Source organism: Poecilia latipinna, unplaced genomic scaffold (assembly GCF_001443285.1).
Source record: "Poecilia latipinna isolate Pla-1442-1.1 unplaced genomic scaffold, P_latipinna-1.0 Scaffold1579, whole genome shotgun sequence".
NCBI classification, from domain to species: domain Eukaryota; kingdom Metazoa; phylum Chordata; class Actinopteri; order Cyprinodontiformes; family Poeciliidae; genus Poecilia; species Poecilia latipinna.
The window spans coordinates 72,519-92,506 of record NW_015114195.1 but is presented as its reverse complement, the minus strand read 5'-3'; the positions used below and the strand labels follow the sequence as shown (position 1 = coordinate 92,506).

Below are 19,988 nucleotides of genomic sequence, written 5' to 3'. Positions count from 1 at the left end.
TGTGCACTCTGAAGAGTCTTTCAAGAAAAATAAGGGGGAAGAAAACGGTTTTAGAGAAGTTATGATTTAACTGGTGATTTATTTTTTTGCTGTATATATTCGGAAAATGACAATTTACTAGGGGTGGAACAAGATCTAAACTGTATTCAGTGTTTTGTTTAGTTTTTTTTAAATGAAGTCTGTGGATACGGATGGGAATTTTGGAAATTGACAAATCATGGAGTCCGCCACATAATGTGGAGCACTGTCGAATCTGAGTATTTTATCTAATGACAAAGGGTTTTATTTTCTGTGAGACTACCTGGAACCACCATGAAAACCCTCCACATTATCAATGAGCAATATCCTTCCTCCAGAATGCAGAGCTGGTCAGCATCAGTGAGATTTGTGCTTAGTGAAGACTTTTTGGAGCTGAATGTGCCGAGTAAGACTGTGCTGAAAGAGTTGAGAGGAACATACTGTATCACAATTCTGCTGTACACTGTATACTGCTGATGGAATACAGTACAAATGAATCTGAAAAGGATCAAGTTTTAGAAAATATGCTTTTTCTTTATCCTCAAATTAAACCTATAATCTATTTGTACAAAACTATTTATAAAACAAAAAGATAGGCATGGTTCAAAGAGCTTTATAAAGAGATCAACTTTAACAAAATCTAACTAATCTCAGATAATTTGGATTGTATTTATATTAAACTGTAAGAATTTTAGATGAAAACCTTGTAAATAGATAAATCTTTATCTTTTAAATGTGGATTTTGGAAAAATGTAAATGGAAAAGATGGAATTTGGGGGGAAAAAATTAATGATAATTGGTAAAAAGAAAAAAATATAGAAGAGCTCTTCTTGCTGTGCAACTGGGTTCTTGGCAGTAAAGAGAAACAAAGGATTGTGACATGCTAATGGTTAGCAAGTCTGTGCTTTCACCTGAAATTGAATTAAAGAGCTAATTTGGTGTCCAAAATCAGAAACTATTACACAGATAAAATCTGCACTGAATATTTCTAAACAGACTCGGTTACGAAAACAGAGGTAGAGTTATCCTCACTTTTAAAATGTTTGTGCGGCAGCGCGGTAGAAAACCACGTGGCTACAGAGAAAACGCCACAACTAGCTAACTGTTAGCCATGCTGCAGTTAGCTAGCATGGAAGTTTAACATGTTTGACCTTCTAGGACATTTTCATGATCATTTTTACTTTAACTTAACTTTCAGACCTATTAATTACAAATATAAGTTAGACAAATTGGCAGCTCATTGTTTCTATTTAACTTGCTTGGCAGCTTGAACAAGTTAATTATAAATGTCAGCCTAATCTGACTGCCAGGCAAACTTAAAAGATGCAGTGCGGTTAGCTATGATGAGGTTTTAGCCAATTATTGAAAGCCCTGTTGACGCGCCAGTTGTTGTTTTATTATATTCCTATGAATACAGTAATGGATAATGTCACTGGGAGCATTTTTATTATCACTACATTCACCTTCACTCTGTAAAAAAAAACAAGCAAATAAGCAATATTTACTGAGAGAATATTGCTAATTTGCGTGCTCGCCTTGCTCTTGTGAACCTATATCGTCTTGTGAGCTGAACCTATCGCGACATCCCCACTGTTTACTGTGGCACTGACTCTAGGAGCTGGCGTAGGTTGATTGGTGCAAGACAAATTTTTCTGCAGTGTGTGCGTGTGTGTGCGTAAAAGCGAAGAGGAGGAGATGTAAGCAAACAAAGAGCCTCAATCATATACACACTCATTACACACATGCACTGCACACCACACTGATGTGCCCTCATCACATTTAAGCTAATTTCCTTTTCATCACGGAGAGAGGAAAATGAGTGTTTGCCCCATCCCTGCTGAGGGACAAAGTCAAGAGCCCCGGTCGGTTTGGGCTAGATTAACAGGTAACATTTGGCTCCCACTCTCTTATCACAGCATGAAAATCAAACCGCGTGTTTTTCCTCTATCGCTCCCTCCGTCTCCCCCTCCCTAATGTTCCCTTCACTTAGAGATGAAATCGCTCGCTGCACAAACCCATTTTGGAGAAAGGAGAGAAGGTGAGTGGGATAATCAGGCTGGCCACTGGGCCGTGTTTCCTAAACGCTCTCCAAAAAACATTACTGTGCACAGGCATAAAATTAGCACCAGGGACCTTAAAATGTTGACATTTAGCATGACTTTTTGGAGAGTGACACCCTCATATTTTCTTGTAGGATATCATTAAATTTCAACTGCCCTATGGCTGCGCGTTTCCATTAATAACCAATTCAGTGTGTCACCTCTCCCTTTTTCTCTCACTCTCTCGCTTGCCACCTTTTCCTTTTTTTTTTCTTTTTTTTTTTCCCAAAGTAATGAGTCCATTGCTTTGCCTTAATAAATTGAATCGTATTCTCAAGGCCGTATGAAGACGGAGCCACAGATGGACAGGCTGCATGGAGGGAAATAACCATAAATCCTTTACCGTCAGAGAGGCGGTGTGAGGTGACAAAAGCAGACAATCACAAACAGTGATCACACCGAGGAAGGTGGGTCCTCCCTGCTACAGCTGTCTCCTGCCGGAACGGCTAAAGTATGAAGCATTGCTTTTAACTGATGAGCCCTGCTAATGATTACCTGTGAGAGCAATCAGAAGGTTGGCGGATAATTGTCAACAACTGTCCGCAAAGTTTATTAGCACCTTCATAGCAGGGTTAAGGAAAAGCTTGCACAACAGTTTAGATCGCGGTCGTGTAACAATACTGGTGTAATTTTTGCATGATGTTGGGTTCGCAGCAATGAGACTGAATACAATTTTTATAACAACGAAAAAAAAACACATTAAATTTTCCTTTTGTATATATTTAAGAAAAACAAAGGTTTCCTAATTCACAAATGGTATTTTAAAGAATCTGCATCACGTGCAGACTTGTTTAGTTTGATCAGTCTGGCGGCTTGAAAATTGAATCAAGAGATTATCAAATGTTACACAAGAAATATGAAATAGTCCTTTACTTTAGGAATAAGTAATCAAAATGTTATTTAAAAGCACCGGTGGCTTCTTCTATGCGTTATTGTCGGCCAGGCAGTTGAGAAAAGGTACTTTGACCCTTTGAAGTTTTCGTCTTTACGCGTCACCTAAACGAGCGATCTGACAAAGGACATCTTGAATCAAATGTGTTTTAACTTGCACCCACACTGGAGTCATTTCATAATTTGCCTATTTAGTTTAACACTTTCCAAACACACTCAAAGGATGGTTTGTTTCTGACCTTATGCTCTACTTAGAGCTTAACGCAACGGCACCTACTTACAAGAATCAGAGAAGCAGCTATTCTATTTGCTACTTTCTTGTGTACAGTCTTTATCAATGATTTAAATGGACCCAAAACAGACAATGGATTCATGCAGTAATTCATGTTTGTTTCTTCTACCTTAACTAGGGTAAATAGGTCAGTCAGAATGAGGCTTTTGGAGCATGCGCTCCTCGTTTGCTATCCAGATAACGAAGGGCTCTGACTGCAGCTGTAGGAGGACAGGGCCCACCTGTGAGTGCGCCATAGTAAAACCTGCTGCTTGTTGGCAGGACAGACAAACAAGCAAATCAGTGCTCAAGTTGATGCAAAATCAGTGACCAGAAAAAGTGGCTAGAATCTTTACTAGTGACCTATATGAAAAAAAAAGTTTCTTGAAAACCTTGATTAGTTGCTAACGTCACAAAATAGTCACTAGATTCCTTGAGATACAAGGAAAAGGAAAAGATCTTTAAATTGGCAACTCTGGTTTCGTGTTGTCAACAAGGCAGTAACGAGACGATTCCTTCCTTTTCTTGCTTGAAAATGCGAGTCTCAGGAATACATAATTGAGCAGACAGCTTCATGTCTGGATTTCATTTTATTGGCTTACACCTTCTTGTTCAGATGAAGTCACTTGCTGACCTCTGGTGAATAGCACGTTGCGAGACAGACTTCATCTTGACAACAAACACTGTGGCGTTTTAATACTGCGAGATCTCGTGCCACAAGCCTGAAATTGATGAAGAAACTTCTGGTATTGTATTTAATGTTAGCTTGGAATAGATTGGAAAAAAAAGAGAGAGAGAGAGAGAATAAGGACCAGAGAATGAAGCAAGGGAGCAGAATCTGTGTTGACTCCTATTCAGGAGGAAGATATCTTGTCTTTTTATGCGGCCCATGTCATATTTATTGCATAAAGGTCAGAGTGTTCATTTGTTCAAAGTCAGCGTTTTGCCCGTCTCCTCTCCTCTCTTCTCGTGTAATAAATGCATGGGGCTATGTCATTATCGGACCTCTGAGGATTACAGGCTTGGCTGACTGTGATGACTGCATAAAAGCATGCAGGACTTCTTTTTTTTTTTTTGTTTCCACCAGCGCACACCTTCAGATGAGCTCTTAATGGAGCAAGAGTGGAGACAGAATGGCGTTTTGCAGAGTGACGAGCGGAGTCGGAAGAAACGAGGCAGAGGGGAAGAGGAAAGGGAAGGAGGGGGAAAGCAGGAAGGTTCAGGTGAGGAGCCACACGGGGAGGAATCCATAAGCTTAAGCTTTCGGTCACCATCAGGAGGAGTAAAATAAACTTTTGTCCCAGGGGAGGAAAAAAAAAAGAAAGAAAAAGGCAAAGAGGCAGAATAGATTTCCCTAATTCACCTATCGACTAAGAGCCCAAACTGTCGAGAGGATAATACTTGGCGAAGGACATTATCGTGAGGCGCTTTGAAGGTGTTCAGATTGTCTCTGCATATTGACCCCCGTTGTCCAGCTCCGCTTATCGACAGCAGAATCGTTGAGATTAAACGGGCCTCGCCTATCGATTTGCTTTTTTGCCCGAATCATTCCCATTTCAGAAGGGGATCATCTGTACTGTATAGCCCCCACCACCGAATCCACCGCCCCCCGACTCCCCCACCCCTCACTGTAATCTTTCCTGACCCGCTAATCATCAAACCATTTACGTCCTCTCTCTTTGTTTCAGCTCTCCTTTGTTTAGCATTTACCAATTCATTACAGCAACTTCTCCCGCAGCTTAACTTAGACGGCGGCTGGGGAACCCTGCTTCCATCCGATAGCGGCGCGCTCTCCAGCGAGGATGTGCCACCGAAACGCGCGCCCGACATCGCAGCGCACATGCCAATTACATATTGATAATTAAGCATTCAAACAAACAAACAGAGAGGAAATCACCCCCCCCCCCATAATCATCGGGTTTTAATAGAACAAGTGTGAGCTTGGTGTGCTTGGGCAGATAGCCTGCTGCTTGATCAGAGCTCTGTTGCGTTTTATTTCCTACAGGGAGGAGGGAAGTGAAGGAGGATGATGGGGAGGCAGGGGGGGGTACAGGCAGACACATTGGTGTCATTGCCTGGCATTGCAATCCTACAGGGAGAGGCTGCGCCGCGCTGTTGCTGCTGAACGAATGTCGACGAAGCCTGGCGCTAATCCAGCCTCGGATATGCTGAGCTGCTTTTTAAATGGAGATGAAAGGACAAAGGCGGAAATGGGGAAGTGTAAACTTTAAAAAGGCCCAGGCTTAAGGAGCCCCTCGCTCTGCAAACTGCCTGGCGTTAAAGCCACTGTCGCCCCCCACCCCCCACATACCCCTCCACCATCAAAAAAAAAAAGGAGGGAAAGAAAAAACTGATGCAAATCCATTAGCAGAGTCCTGTTTTCACAGTCATAAAAATACTTAAGAGGTTTAAAACGGAGGGTGGTGGTGGGGGGGGGAGACGTGTTAAACGTGTGGAAATCTGTTTTGATAACATTATTCGTGACAGTGGCTTTGCGCCGCGTGAATTAATAACACTTCATTTGCAGACGGAAAGGAAGCCGGCATGGTATTTCCAGTTAAAGAGATTAATTTTTAAAGACCTAATTGACAGGCTGGGGTTAGGCTGGATAAGCAACAGACTATAAGGCTGCAGCTGCAAAGTCAAGGTGACTGCAATACTCAGAAAGAGGGGAAAAAAGAAAGGCTTTCAACAAGCAGAATAGAGAGCAGAGAGGGAGGGAGTGAAGAGAATTAGTCTTCAAGCACTTTTTTTTTCCTCCCTCCGCCCCCTATTCTTCCTCTCTTTATTAGGAATGATTTACTTTCTCTGTGAAAGGATATAAAAGCTCAAGTATAGTGCCGTAATTATCGCAGAGTGAAAATTTAAAGGTTTGACTCACAATGTCCTCAAGTTAGCCCGCAGACTTGCCGGGCGATAAGAGCGTCTGCGTTCGGCGCTCGGCATCCAATCGGTTGTGTTTTATGGGGCTTTGCCGAGGAAGAGCGCACACACACACACACACACACACACACACACACAAAAAAAAGCAAGTCTGTAAACATGATAGACTGTGGAGAACCACTATACTAGGGGGCCCCCATGTTTACCTTGGCAAGAGCCTGGCCCTGGCAATGTCGGGGCGGCGTCGCTTAATTACTGTTTACATGTAAATATTAAATTATACAAACAAGCCCGCCGAATGTCTCCGACAAAAAAAAAAAAAAAAACTACAGAAATACAAATTCAGGGTCAACCTTATCTGTCTGCAACAGTTGCCGCAGCTGCGAGGAAGAGGATCGTTTTGAATCGCAAATTCGCTGCATTGTACATAATCTTCATAATTGCTAAATGCTGTTGTCCAAGGGCATTCAGGTAAATACATTGCCATCATCTGCATAATAGCAGATGCTCAGATATGTAAAAAAAGAAAAAAAAAAAAACTCATCTTGTGTCCTCGGGTAGAGGGGGGAGAGGGGCGAGAGAGGAAAACACAAAGAATGCAGGGAGGCGTTTTGTTAAAAAAAAAAAAAAAGATTCGACCGATGATCTTGAATGTCTCCAGTCAAGACAAGAGAGTTGATCCCTTTTGATTGCGGACCTGTGTTTTCCCTGACAGTCCGGGCTGGCAGCAGAGCACCGGTGCCTGCGGTGCATCTCTGGTATGGCTGAGTAAAGCACTTGTTCATTTGCAGTGAAGGGTAACATGAAACAGGCCTCAGCCCCTCTGATGGACAAGGAGATTTCACCTTCGCCAGTGAATGATAATGCATTATTAAATTTGCCTCTCTGCTCACTAGATACACTTAGCTGACCACAGCATATTTATCTCCCCATCCGAGGCTCACGTCTTGGCAGGAGAAAGCATTCTGTCACTTTTGAGGCATTTCAAAGATTAAAAAGAACCTCTCTCTTTTCAACGTCCCTAAAAGCATCCCCCCTCGTTTTTTTTTTTCGTTTTTTTTTTTTTTTCCTTCAGTGAAATGTGATTAGTGGGAGATGGTGTCACGCAATGGAACATTCATGAGGGGGAGAACAAATATCCAAATGAACTCCCCATGTCCTCGAGGAATAGCCCCTCTCTGCACCATCAGCAATCTCTCTCTCTCTCTCTCTCTCTCTCTCTGACGCGCGCACGGTGCCGGGGTGGGGAGGGAAATTTGATTGATCATCTATTGAATTATTTTTTTGCACTCTTTCATTTCAACAGGACGCACTGACAAGTTGTTTGATCATAAAGCATTATTGTCTGCCAAGTCACATTTCAGGGTTGTGATGGCTAATGATCTTGCCTCCTGACTTGGGGGAAAGTCAGGTAGTCAGCATGTGTTTGAAGCTCGCAAACGCCAAGGACATCGGGGAGGGCCGAGCGAAAACAGGGCTACATTAAAGTCGGAAAAGATGAAGAGAAGAAGGCGCTCCCGCCGAAACGCGTGGAACTTTTAATGATACTGTACGCAGGTGCCCGTCAATGTCAGGGAAATATTTACGCTGCAATATTGATGCAGAAAGTTTTACCTGGACCCCAAAAGTCTGCCCCCCCCCTGCCGGCCCACCCCTTCCGACCCTGCCTTTTTATCACTGCGACTGCATATGCAAAGAAGGAACAGAACAAAGACTACAAAGGCAGGAAATTGTTTTTCTTTTTTTTTTTTTTTTTGGTCTTTTTCATCTTTTCTTATCTAACCATATACCCCCTTTCTCTGCACGAGCCCCGTCGGTGTTCGCGAGTCCTTTAATCAGAGCTGCACTTCGTCCAACAAACTGCATTCTGGGACCATGACGGCATCGACGCTCGTCAGCTGGGCATGCACAGGCAGGGGGCAAATTACCGCTGTCCACTGCGGTTGCGGCGGCGCATCATGCGTCAGGCAGGTATGAAAGCATGCGCCTCCAGGTGACATAATACACCGCAGCTTTCCGTCCAGCGGGCTTTGGAGAACATTACGGATGCATCTCCTGTTGTGTCAACAAGTGTATATACATTTACCAGGGAAGAGCTGATATCATATTACCAATGATTCATCCGCTTTTAAAATATGGTTTACAGAATCAGCTTACATAACGTTGTCCCGTAAGGCCTCTCAGCCCGGCGCTACAGGAACACTCAACTGCAGCGTGCGGTACGGGCTCACGTCCTGCACGCCTACTGGTAAAGGTGTGTAGAAAAAGTCCTTAAGATTAATTCTTCTTTTAGTGGAGCAGCATATCGCACCGCAAAAATGATTTTAAATCCAGCCGTTAATTTGAATGCAACATTTGATGTAAAATGGAAAACAAAAGGAAAATTGCAAACTTTGTCGCACCTTACAAGTTCCAACAGCATAAGTTTAAACCTAGAAATATACGCTCATGTTAAATCAGAAACGATTTATCAATTTATTAATTCTTGTTTCTCTGGTTTTTAGATTTGACTTTAAAAAAATAGGTCAACTTCTTCTAGCCACTCTTAGCAAAGAAAATGGCGGGAAAAGAAAACCTTCAAGTAAAGTCTGATGTGTGCTGAGCTCCGCAAGAAAATAACTATTTGCCTAAAGTTGACCGTATCTGCAGCTGGATAAACAATTAAAAAGTTGGACTGGATGAGGATTAAGTTCATCTTGCCACCATGCAGAGTGAGGATTACAGTAAAAGAGGTAAAAATGAGTGCCACGAGTCTCCAAGTCTCCATAACAACCACGAGAAGCGGGTTAGGAGCCGTTTCAGTCCTACCATAACAAATTAAACGTGATGCTTTGCTAAACTTTTGCTTATTCTAAAAATTTTTTAAATACCAGTAAATTTTACATCATGTGACTTCTTCAAGAAAACCAGGGGTTGTTGGATCTTTCAGGAGGATATCAGTAAAAAAAAAAAATACTAATCTCGACAAATGGTTAATTTGTACACATTCAAGGCTATTACAAGCAGTACATTCAAAGCTATAGAAAACCTGTAAGCTGAAGAGAAGAGGGTGTACGAGTACTAGAGACATACGTCACGATAACTCTGTCTGTACACTGGAAAAAAAAAGTGTTTTTTTTTTAACTAACTTTAAAAAATTATGCTACTTTGCTACTGCTAGTTTTGCTCAAGCTATGAATCTGATTTAAGAATTATTCAAATCAGAATTGTGGCGTGTGCAAAACTAATAAAGTTATCTGAGTATTTTTTTTTTAAGTTGGTTCAAAGAAACATTTTTTTCAGTGTTTGCTCCCACCTTGTGAAATGTTGCAGCAGCTGAGTCGTCTAAAAATGTGCCACAATTACAACTTAATGTCTGATTTGTTTCTTCCTAACTGAATGCATCTCAAAACATTTTCAGGGTGATATTACGCTACTGCAAAGAAACTTACTTTATTTTAAGATTTGTTCACGCACAGTTACTAAGGACTGCAAACAGGAATGCAACAAAGTGGCTGAAACGTCTGCACTCCTCCAGCATACATACAGTGCATATGGCTTGCGTTCTGAAACACATTTTCCCAGAGGAAATCCAACGATATCCAGTGTTTGATGTCCAAAGAGTGAGTTTACAGCCAAAAAGGCTTCCGTACCTTTCAAATTTTCCCCTTGTTTGTCAGCTACCTGCTGTTTCACGAGACAGAGGCTTGTCGGAAGCTATCACCGCAGACTTGCTTTTTGAAGCAATTCAATTAGTCACATATGAGGCAACATTTAGCAGTCTGCTCGCCTTTACTTTTTTTTTTTTTCTTCCTTCCTCTCACACATCATCTTACCTCTCTATATCACAGTCTCAGGCAAATTTTGGACAATAAATCGGACCCAAGTTCAAAGAAAAAGGAAAAAAAAAAAGGACACCATCTGGCTACTCCACATTGGGTGACACAAGTTTAGAAACTGTCTTTTTTTTATTTATTTGATTCAAAAACAAACAGCCTTTGTCCTTCATCAGCACAGATGACGTGAAAAAGAAGAGACGCGGTCACAGGATATGAGCGATGAGACATTATAGCGGCTGTCTCGGAGGTGTCTGGCTATTTAAATAGTCTCCATATGAGCCGAGGCTCCGCATCCTTCCTCCGCACCCACCGAACTCTCTTCTGAGAGTGCATTGCGAGAGATTAATTTAATGCTCTGCCAGGATCATAAAGATCAAACAAGTGGAGAGATATCATTAAACCACTGGAATGTTATCTCATTTATCTAAACAAACCGATGCGATGAACAAGCCTAATTAAAAAAGCTCACCATAAACAAAGCTGCGGACGGCAAGGCCTTTTTTTTTTTTTCCCCCCCCCCCCCCCCTTTTTTTTTTAACAATGCGGCACATTTATTTTATTAATCTAATGCATCGTGTATCATATCATTACAGTTCAATATTTCTATCATTAATTTTATTCCCTTCACTTAAAGCTTTTATTGGAATTACTTTGGTTATTAGTTGGTTCTTAATGTATTGGTTACCTCTGTATCTTGCAGCTACAATCTCTCTTATCTCGCTGCATAAACCTGTGCATGTTATTCAAATTGCCTCATTTATTATGATAGCTTCCTCATGTAAATTGTGCTGACTGCTCGCCCTTGCACAGTCCTCATTAGACTAATGAAAACCTTCAAACGAAAAAACTAAACAACCTGCCAAATAAAGGTCCGGGGTTATTATGAAAATTACAACTGTTGGAGCCGGGAGAAGCTCTCTTCATTAATTCATGCTCAGCAAATTGGTAACTAATTTAGTTGCACTCCTCTGCATTAATGGGTTATTTTATAAAAATGTTTTTCCACAGCCGGAGACCTCTGGTGCGCACTCCGGAGAGCTCGGAATCCTAATCAAGTCCGGCGACATATTAGAAATTGACAATCTCGAAAGATAGCGCCGCGTGTGTCTGCGAGCGGACGCGCACGGGTCAACTAGCTGGAGCTGCTGCTTTTTACTTATTTATGTATGCATTTATTTTTTTTTCTAGGACTGCAAAGAAATTACAGTCATTTCATTATCAAGGTACAGAGAACGCACTTCGGCTGAGGATTCCAGGTACTTGGTGGAGGACTCTTCCCCTGGCTTTGTTTGCGTTACTCTTTTGTTCTTCTGAGATCCCACCACCACCACCACCCCCCACACACACACACACACACACACACACACACCATCTCCCTTTTTTTCACACTCATGCACACACAGTTAGGCGGTTTGTGACCTATAAATTCAGCTCATGATCCCGCTAATTATTACTATTCACTGCTTCACACCCCGCGTGTGAAGGTCTAACACGGATCTTCACGTCAGCCCAGCCATAGGGGAGCGTACAGTCCGATGATTTCCACAGTGGTTTTAATATCATTATCAGCTGCATCCCACCCTCCATCACGCAGAACAGCACAGCCAGTCAACAGGGAATACGGAAATCTATTATTTGCTTCATTTTGTGTTTAATCCGCAATGCTTAGAAATGTTTTCTGTCTGGAGGTTCTAATTGCTTTTCAGATAAAATAATAATAATAAAAAAACAATTAAATGGAAAAAAAAACACTTTTTTTCCCGCCTCCAAGCTCTGTTAAATAAGTCGAGTCAATGTAGGATACTAAGACTTTAACTAGGACTGAATAAGATTAAGAGTGAGCATTTTAGCAACACACACACACACACACACACACACACACACACACACACATACATACCAGAGGGATCTGCTATGAGACAAACAAAGGTTGCTGTGTTGACAGCAACCTCAGAGCCACTGTTAGGTACGGTGGATGATCTATTAGGCTGTGGGCCTTTTTCTCTTTCAAATGCCCTGGGAACCTTGTTAGAGAGGCTGGCGTTGTTAATTATTTGTTCATGTGATCCTTTATAGTCCTGTTTTATTAGTAGTAGTATTATTACTAATAAAAGAAAACAATAGCCTAATGCTAAAAAAAATTGTTGACAAAAAGAGAAATCACAAACAATTTTGCCCTCGACATTCAGGTGATAGACATTAGTTTCATTTTTCTGTTTATAACATTGAGGCAAGTTGTTTAGCAAAAAAACAAACACCAATGACTTGTTTATTGGGGTTTTATGTTTCTACCATTGTGTTTGGGAAACAATCAGCAGAACACACTCAGCCACAGACCAAAACACTTTTATCAATGTTCAGACCATGGCAACATAGTCTCTTTTTCAACACCAATGTTCTACTTGTTTGTTTTCTGTAGAGAGGTTTAATAACTACTACAATCTTTCCATCAGCATTTGGTCCTCTAGTATCTAACAGCCAAAGTTGACCGGTTAGCCCTAATAGGACTTAAAAAGAGTCACAATAGAGACATTTTCATCACCATACCACTTTCACAAAATGATCTGAGTTAACTGTAACAATGGGGATTTGTATCCATGTCTCTTTTCATGTTTGGACCGGGAGAGGAAGAGAACCAACAGCGTTTTCCTTTAAGGGGGGTCCAGGCTGGGATTTTGAAAGCAGAACCTTATGTCTTATATTATGCACACATGGCGGAGCTGTCATGTGTAAATTAAAGGCAGCTATTTTTGTCAGTAAAAACTGAGCTTTCGGCAACAAATACCCCGAGGCTTTTGGCGTGAAACGAAGAACGGATATGTGGTAAAGCGCGCCGTGTGTGGAGGACCTGTGATGCTGTGGGCCTGCTTCTCCTCCCTGCAAAACCTGTTAAGAGGACATGGCATCTTGACGTCTTTGAAATACCGGGAGATAGAGGCCTCTGCCAAAAACACAAAAAAAGAAACGGAAAACGGATTGTTTTGGGAGCTTCCAGTGAAAATAATGGCACTGAACATACCGCACGATTAAATCAAGTGGTTCACTGAACACAAAATCAACTTTGTCCATTTCAGCTCCCACATCTAATCCTGTGGAAAACCAATGGGGTGTTCTGAAAAGAAGGGAGTATTAAGAACTCTGGAACATCTAGAGATACAATTACTTCTTAATGTAGATCAAACTGAAGGCCATGGGGGCCACATCCACCCCGCCGTAGCTCTTTATGTGGCCCTTGAGACTCCAACACCAAGTTATGTCAGCTTTTTGATATTCTGCGATTGTGGAAATTCGTGCAAAATCAACAGATTTTTATTTTTTTTTCACGCTACTGCATAATTTTCCCACAAAAACGGTCAAAAGGGTTTAAGTGAGTGCTAACTCGCACACGTCTGCATTTGGCAGTGTTTACTTTTACTACAGTGTAGTAAAAGTGAAAAAACGATGTCAACGTGATGTGAATATTTCCTATTTAGCATTGAAAAATCTGTGATTTTGATTGCAAAAAAAAATCATGAGAGCAATTGTTAAATCTGGAAGGGACTGCTCAGTGTGAAAATATGTTCAGTACTGTTTAATATTAAGAAGCACTCATCAAATGCTGTATCTATTTTAACAGTTTATTTATGGTTTTTATCAACACATTCTGGCACAACCGGCCCACTGAGAGCTTTCATGATCTTGATTCGGCCCGAAATGAGAATGAGCTCGACATCCCTTCTTCAGATCACACAATCTGACATTTGGGAACCACTAAAGTAGATGGCATTTCTCACAAAGTTCCACTCACCTTTGTCAGTGTGCATCCTTTTCACTTCATGGCTCATGTCGTGGGCCAGGTCTCCCTCTTTAGGCCCAGGGGCAATGTTGGGGGACAGGCCGAGAAGGGCTTGGTTCATCGACAGCCCGTTGTGGTGTGCTGCTGCAGAAGGATCGCCAAGAAATTACTAGGAACACCTATAGACTTTCCTCTACTCTAGATTCTTAAAAAAAAAAAAAAAACAATAATACATTTGGTTATGTCGTTTGTTGCGCAAAAAGCAAACTTACGTATCCTGTCCGAGGAGCTTTCTGTGTGGGCTGGGGAGCTGGACACGCTGCTGCTGCGGTGGGATGAAGGGTGGCTGCCGGGCCTCCTGTTGTCTTCTAAGGAGGGCGCAGGGGAGGGACTGTCCGGCACACGTTCCTGCAACCCCAGCAGCCACAAAACACACACAACCAAAATAAACATCTGACGCCGATACAGAATTACACCACGAGAGTAAAAGGTTCAAACTTTCCAGAGTCATAAACAAACAAACCCCGCCCCCACCAAAAAAAAAAAAATAAAAAAAATAAAAGGGTGTCATTATCTTAAAAATTTACCTTTATAACAGAGGTGACCATTCTAGAAGGCAGACTCTGGCCCTGGGCAGCAGCAGCCATGTTTGCAATGGTGCTGAGGTGGTTCATCTGGCTCATCGCCATGGTGACAGAGGCTGGGGGCAGACTGACCGGGATCAGGGGGTGTGGCATCATCATGAAGGGGAGTTCCAGGCCTGAGACACATGAAGAGGACGCTGTTGGTTACTCAATGATGCATATCATAAGTGAGATAGCAGTCACAGGTGGGGAGGTGGAGGGGGATCTTGTGGTGCTCTGGCAGGAAAAACTCCACCCTTGCTGGTAATAATTAAGCTGTCAGCTCTGAGACGCTCTTTATAAGAAGTGTCCAGTAACAGTAAAGCTTAACGTGACCATCTGTTAGGAAATACAAGAAAAAGAGGCTGGTGTCAACTGTTAAGTACGGCAGAGGATCTGTAATGCTGTGGGCCTGATTTACTCCCGAGGACCACATTGGAGTGCATGTCGTTACGGTCCATTTTAAATAGCAATTGGACATAAACTCAACAGCCTAGCACTACTGTTAATCAGGAAAAAATGTGGAAAAGTTAAGAATGGTAGAGGATCTGTCATGACGTGGGCTTCGTTTTCTTCAAAAGCGCTTGAGAACCAATGACTCTCAGTCTAAACATTACCGTCTAATCGAAAAGTGCTGAAAAGAACATATGTCTACTGTTGAGTAAGGCGGAGGTTCTGTGAGGGTGTGGGCCCGTTTGTTTAAACCCTCAGCCAATAACATCAAGGCCTAACAAGGCCGTCCAATAGAAAAAGAAAGGGTGGAATAAGTTCAGCTAATTGCAGTACTTCTTGGAAATCATGTTAACATAAAACATATAAATATTTTACTATATGTTATTAATAGCTGCTGCTTCAATAATAATAAAGATAATGGGGGTGAGACTTCATAAACTGTTATTAGCAGTAAAGATATATTAGTTATTCTACAATGAATAAAAAAAAAGGGGGCACATTATGGAAATCGGCCCAATATTTACATGGGAAAAAAGAAAAAGAAATCCCTTTAAAAACAAGGGCAATCTCTGAAGTCATTACCCAAATGACTAGTTAAATGTGCAAATGACAAACAAGTACTGTTAGACTACAGTGTGGCAATGACTTTGGGCCAATTATCCCCCAACCAAAAAAAAAAAAAAAAAACAAAAAAAAAAAAAAAAAAAAAACAGGGTGTGAGACTGTACAATGAAAGGATTTCCATTTTCTTTCATACGTGCACAAATGAATCCATTAGAACGCGCAAGATATCTTACAAATGTTTTAAATTATTCATCTGCCGCCTGGCATTTGTCGCCCTAATTGGGAAAAACCGAAGACATTAGGCGCGCGAGAATGTAAAAAAATGTCTATTAAAGATACCATACGGGGGGTAAGGAGCTAGTCAAACAGTGGCCCTGTACTTGTGCTTGTGAGCGGCTTAATGAAAACAAGACGACTTTCAAAGAACGCGAGCGCAGACAGAAGGTCAAAGCTAGGTGTCTGTGCCTCCCCGCTCAACCAGCGCACCCCCCGCCCCCACCTCCCTCTCTCTCTCTTTCTCTCTCTCCCTCTCTGCTTCCCCTCCTCGGCTCTCCTCTGGGACTTTGAACTGAGCGGGATCAAAAGTGACTGGAAAACATTTTGGTCTCGTTCCTTCGCCACTCAGATGCTTCTCCTCAAAACTGCTTGAAAGAAAAAAAAAAAAAATAGAAACAACCTCATAGACACTATTGGATCTGATTGAGCCTCTCCGTAGATTTTTTTTTTCCCATTCCTTTTTTCTCTCTTTCTTTGGCAGCCTGGTTCAAGGTAAAAGAAAAGAAAGACAAACCAACAAGAAAGACAGAAAGTAAAGCAAATCTGCATGAAAGAAACAAAGAAAGGAAAAAAAAAAAAAAAGACGATGGCGCCATCCACAAAACAACTCCGGTTCTTTTCTCTTTTTTTTTTGTACCAAACATCAGTAGCCAAAGGGCAAGGAGATCTGTATGGCGAAGCCTCTAAAGAGAAGGACACTGGTTTGAAAAATGAAAGGACCTGAGAAGTACTCCTCTCTGTCATTCTACCTCCTTCCAAAAGAAGCATTGATTTCCATAAGAAAGATAGCACGCAGTTTCTCAGTGGTGAGTATTTCCAGACAATATAAAGCAAAAGGGGGAGATTAAAGAAAGGCGGAAGCCAAGCTGCACCTTGTAGCGGCGCCTCTGCCGAAGCTCAGACTGAATCAATTACCACTCAGCAGGCTAAGCTCAATTAAAAAACACCACAGAGGGCCCTGATTGCAGGGGTACTTACTGCGGGACAACATGGTAAGGTCTCGGCTACCTATCAGGCTTTCAAGGCCACTCAAAGGCCGGAGAGAAGAGACTTATTCTGCCTTTGAGGCGGATGTATTACACCCATTCAATCAGGCACAGTGACGCGCATTGGGAAAGATTTTCGCCATATTGGAAAAAAAAAAGAAAAAAGTGGAAAAGCCACCTAAAAATCACACGTTCTGTGTTTCTGCAGTAACATTCCTGGACTTATCTCCGTGTTATTCCTTGCACTTGACGGGCGTACGAAATCTCACGTCCCCACCTGACTGACGGCCTTTCAGGAGAAAACACTGGACTTGTGTTCGCGCCGAAGGAGGGGTATTAGTCTCGCTTTCAGCGTCGGCCCGGCCCCTTTCTTGTCACCTCGTCCCAAAGTGGTGTTTCTCCCATAAAGACCTATTCAGGCCGCAGCGAGGGAATGTGCCACAGACCTAACAAGGCTCCACCAAATCCCTTTGTTTGCGGCTGAAAGGAGCCAGGTGAGGAGGAGGTTATTCAGGAAATGGGCCGGTTTTCGCCACGCAGTTAAGTGTCATTCACGTGTAATTTCCTTCTAGTTTGTGATGTAAGCTCCAAACATTACTTAACTCTGGATTAATAAACAACATGTTTTTCTTTGTCCTTTTTTTTTTCCTATTCAAAGAAACCGATAAACATTAGTTTGAAGCGGTGATGCCATGCAGTGGATATTATTGGTACCGATGACAAAGGGGGCATAAAAGTTCTTTCATTCAGGGAGAAAAAGCTCCGATGTTAAGAAATAATTGCCCGGTGGTGGAATTACCGTCACGCCTACCTATACAGTTAAAAAAATAGAAAATAAATAACTGACTAATTTTTTGAAATTATTTTTGCATTATGTATCCTTGATCTAAGCTAATCAGACTGATCTAGAGACGTCAAAGAAAAACACAATTGTTTTGTTGGGGACTAAAAATGCTATGAAAGCCATTTTTTAGTTTTCTAACTACTACTAAGTTGGACATAAACCCAAATTAATTACACAACCTTATATAGAGAGGAAGACGTAAAGGCATCCAAAACCCCACTGTTAGTAAAGTGGAGTAAAAAAAGGCATGTTGGGGTCTCCAAGCCAACTATCACCAGGAAATATTATTTTCTGTGTTACCACGAAAAATGTAAACAGATTTTGCCCAACTCAGATGACAGTACTGTAGAACTATTTGGTAAACGCTCGAACTGGGCTTGGCACGAAACAAACGGACGAGTACGTGGAAAAGCATCCTTTTCAGTTCGGTAGTGGATCTGTAATGCTGCGGGTCTGCTTCTCGTCCGACGGCTCTGGGAACCCGGACATGTTGCATAGAACCCTGAAAATTGAAACACCAGGATGCTTCCTAGAGAAACTTGACGTCCTCCTACTGGAAACTGAAAATGGGTCGTTTACCAGGTCTTATGGCATGATGCTGATGGAAAAACATCTGGACAAATCAAGACAGAAACGATTCAACAGACACAAAGTCAGCCGCAGTGACCATAACTAAATCCTAATGAAAACCTGTTGGGTGAGCTGAAGAGAAAAGCATACGAGAGGACAATCTACAGACATTGAAGTCTGTATTTCCCAAACTCTTTGGTGTGCGATTATGCTATGGCAAAAAAACATATGTTTATTTCAGAGCTATTGAGGCATCTTTACCAGGTTTATTTTAGCTGCGCTGATCTCACACGTACAGAAAGTTTAGACCCGACGAGGTGAATTCCTACAACAATCCCCCCCGCGCGCACCCTCCTTCGCACTCAGCCCACCGTCTCTCCTGGAGGGCATAAACAATACATTTGGAGTAATTTACCTGAAGTAAGCCTGAGGGAGACCGCAAAGGTGAACTCCTATTTACCATCATTAAAACTACAAATCGCTTAATACCAATATAAACAGCTCAGCTATTATGTTGTGCCGTGCTTTTGCGAGTTCACGCTCGGATGAGCAGAGATCCGAATCGCGGAGGATGAATTGGATGAATTAAAACAGCCCTCGGTAACAGCATGATTACAAAGCTGTTACATCGGGGCTTTTTCGGCACTTCTAGTTGCTTAACGGAATCGGATCAGAAAAAGAAATAAGGTTCAATGTGGGTTTTTTTTTTTTTTTAAAAAGATTAAAGAAAGAGTAGAATTTATTTTGAAAACAACACTTGACTTGACTTTTGCTGTGGTTAATCTCTTTATGAGAACAAGACCTCAACCTTTCCGGCTATAAAAACCTACAGAAGGGAAATAAGAGGAAGAAGAGCTAAGCCTTTGTCATTGAAAATGGTATGAGAAACAAGCACCCTCCCCTCCACACTCCACCCCCCCACCCCGAACCTTAACTCTGCTGTGGACAGATTTCCCCTGACAAAAATTAAACTAGCTCCTACTTGGCACTTTATTATCTCTTCAACTGAATGATTTATTGTTTGTGGAGAGAAAGAAGCAAAGAGAGAGAAAGGGAAGATTACATTTCCACCTAAAGCTGTGGCCTGATCTTGTTTTTCTTTTCTTTTCTTTTTTTTTTTGTCCAGGAAAAAAAAAAAAAAAAAAAAAAATGCTCCCGACAAACAATAATGTCAGCTGTAATTGATCAGAGGTCACTGGCTGGGCCTGCAGTAAAAGCGCACTATTTAAGCGACAATCGGCCCCGCGCTCTTCAGACGCTGGCTAATGAAGCTGTCTGTCTGGGCTATTTACCTTCTCTTAAATGGAAGGGGAGAGATGTACTGTAAGAGACAGGGCTGGAGAGGATCTGCCTCTTGCTCCTGTGAAATAGGACCTGCACATGCCTCAGGAATGTATAATTGGTTGCCGCAGCCAAAGCCGGGGATTCGGCGCTAATTAAATGACTTGTTTAAAGCCTATCTGTCTTTGTTTGGGAGGCTCTGGGCTTCAGAACAATGCATTGTAAATGCTGTTGTCAAACAAACATTCCCGGTTATCCTTTGATTGGAATTGAACAAGACAAAGGGCTGATTTACTCAATGCTAAGCCTCTGGTTTTTCATGCTGTTGAATATAGTTTTCTTTCTTTTTTTTTTTCTCCTTCTGATCTGTCAAAACCAACAGGAACAATCCAGTCAAGCAGCTAAATAGACCGACTCCCTGCACAATCCAGCCTTCTGCAGCAAAACAATCTGAGTTTTCCTGCTAATTGCTCTTGTAAAATGCCCCCATGTTGCGCTTGTGTTTCTACAAAGGTGAGGTGGGGTTACGGAGTCTTTGTTGTGGTGGTGGTGTTGAAGATTCAAGCACTCAGCCCCCCCCCCCCCCCCCCCCCCCCCAACCCAAACATACCATTTTTGGAATGATGTTTTTGGGGG

General features: G+C 42.0%; 1 protein-coding gene across 1 annotated transcript in view; it reads right to left on the bottom strand.

Moving 5' to 3' along the window:
• dachd (dachshund d) overlaps positions 1–19,988 on the bottom strand; it is a 74,678-nt gene that overhangs the window by 15,587 nt on the left and 39,103 nt on the right. The window contains exons 4-6 of the mRNA XM_015058853.1: positions 14,343–14,515; positions 14,028–14,163; positions 13,768–13,899 (exon numbers count right to left, since the gene is read on the bottom strand). Of these exons, the coding sequence (XP_014914339.1) occupies positions 13,768–13,899; positions 14,028–14,163; positions 14,343–14,515 (441 nt within the window). The remainder of the gene's footprint in view (positions 1–13,767; positions 13,900–14,027; positions 14,164–14,342; positions 14,516–19,988) is intronic.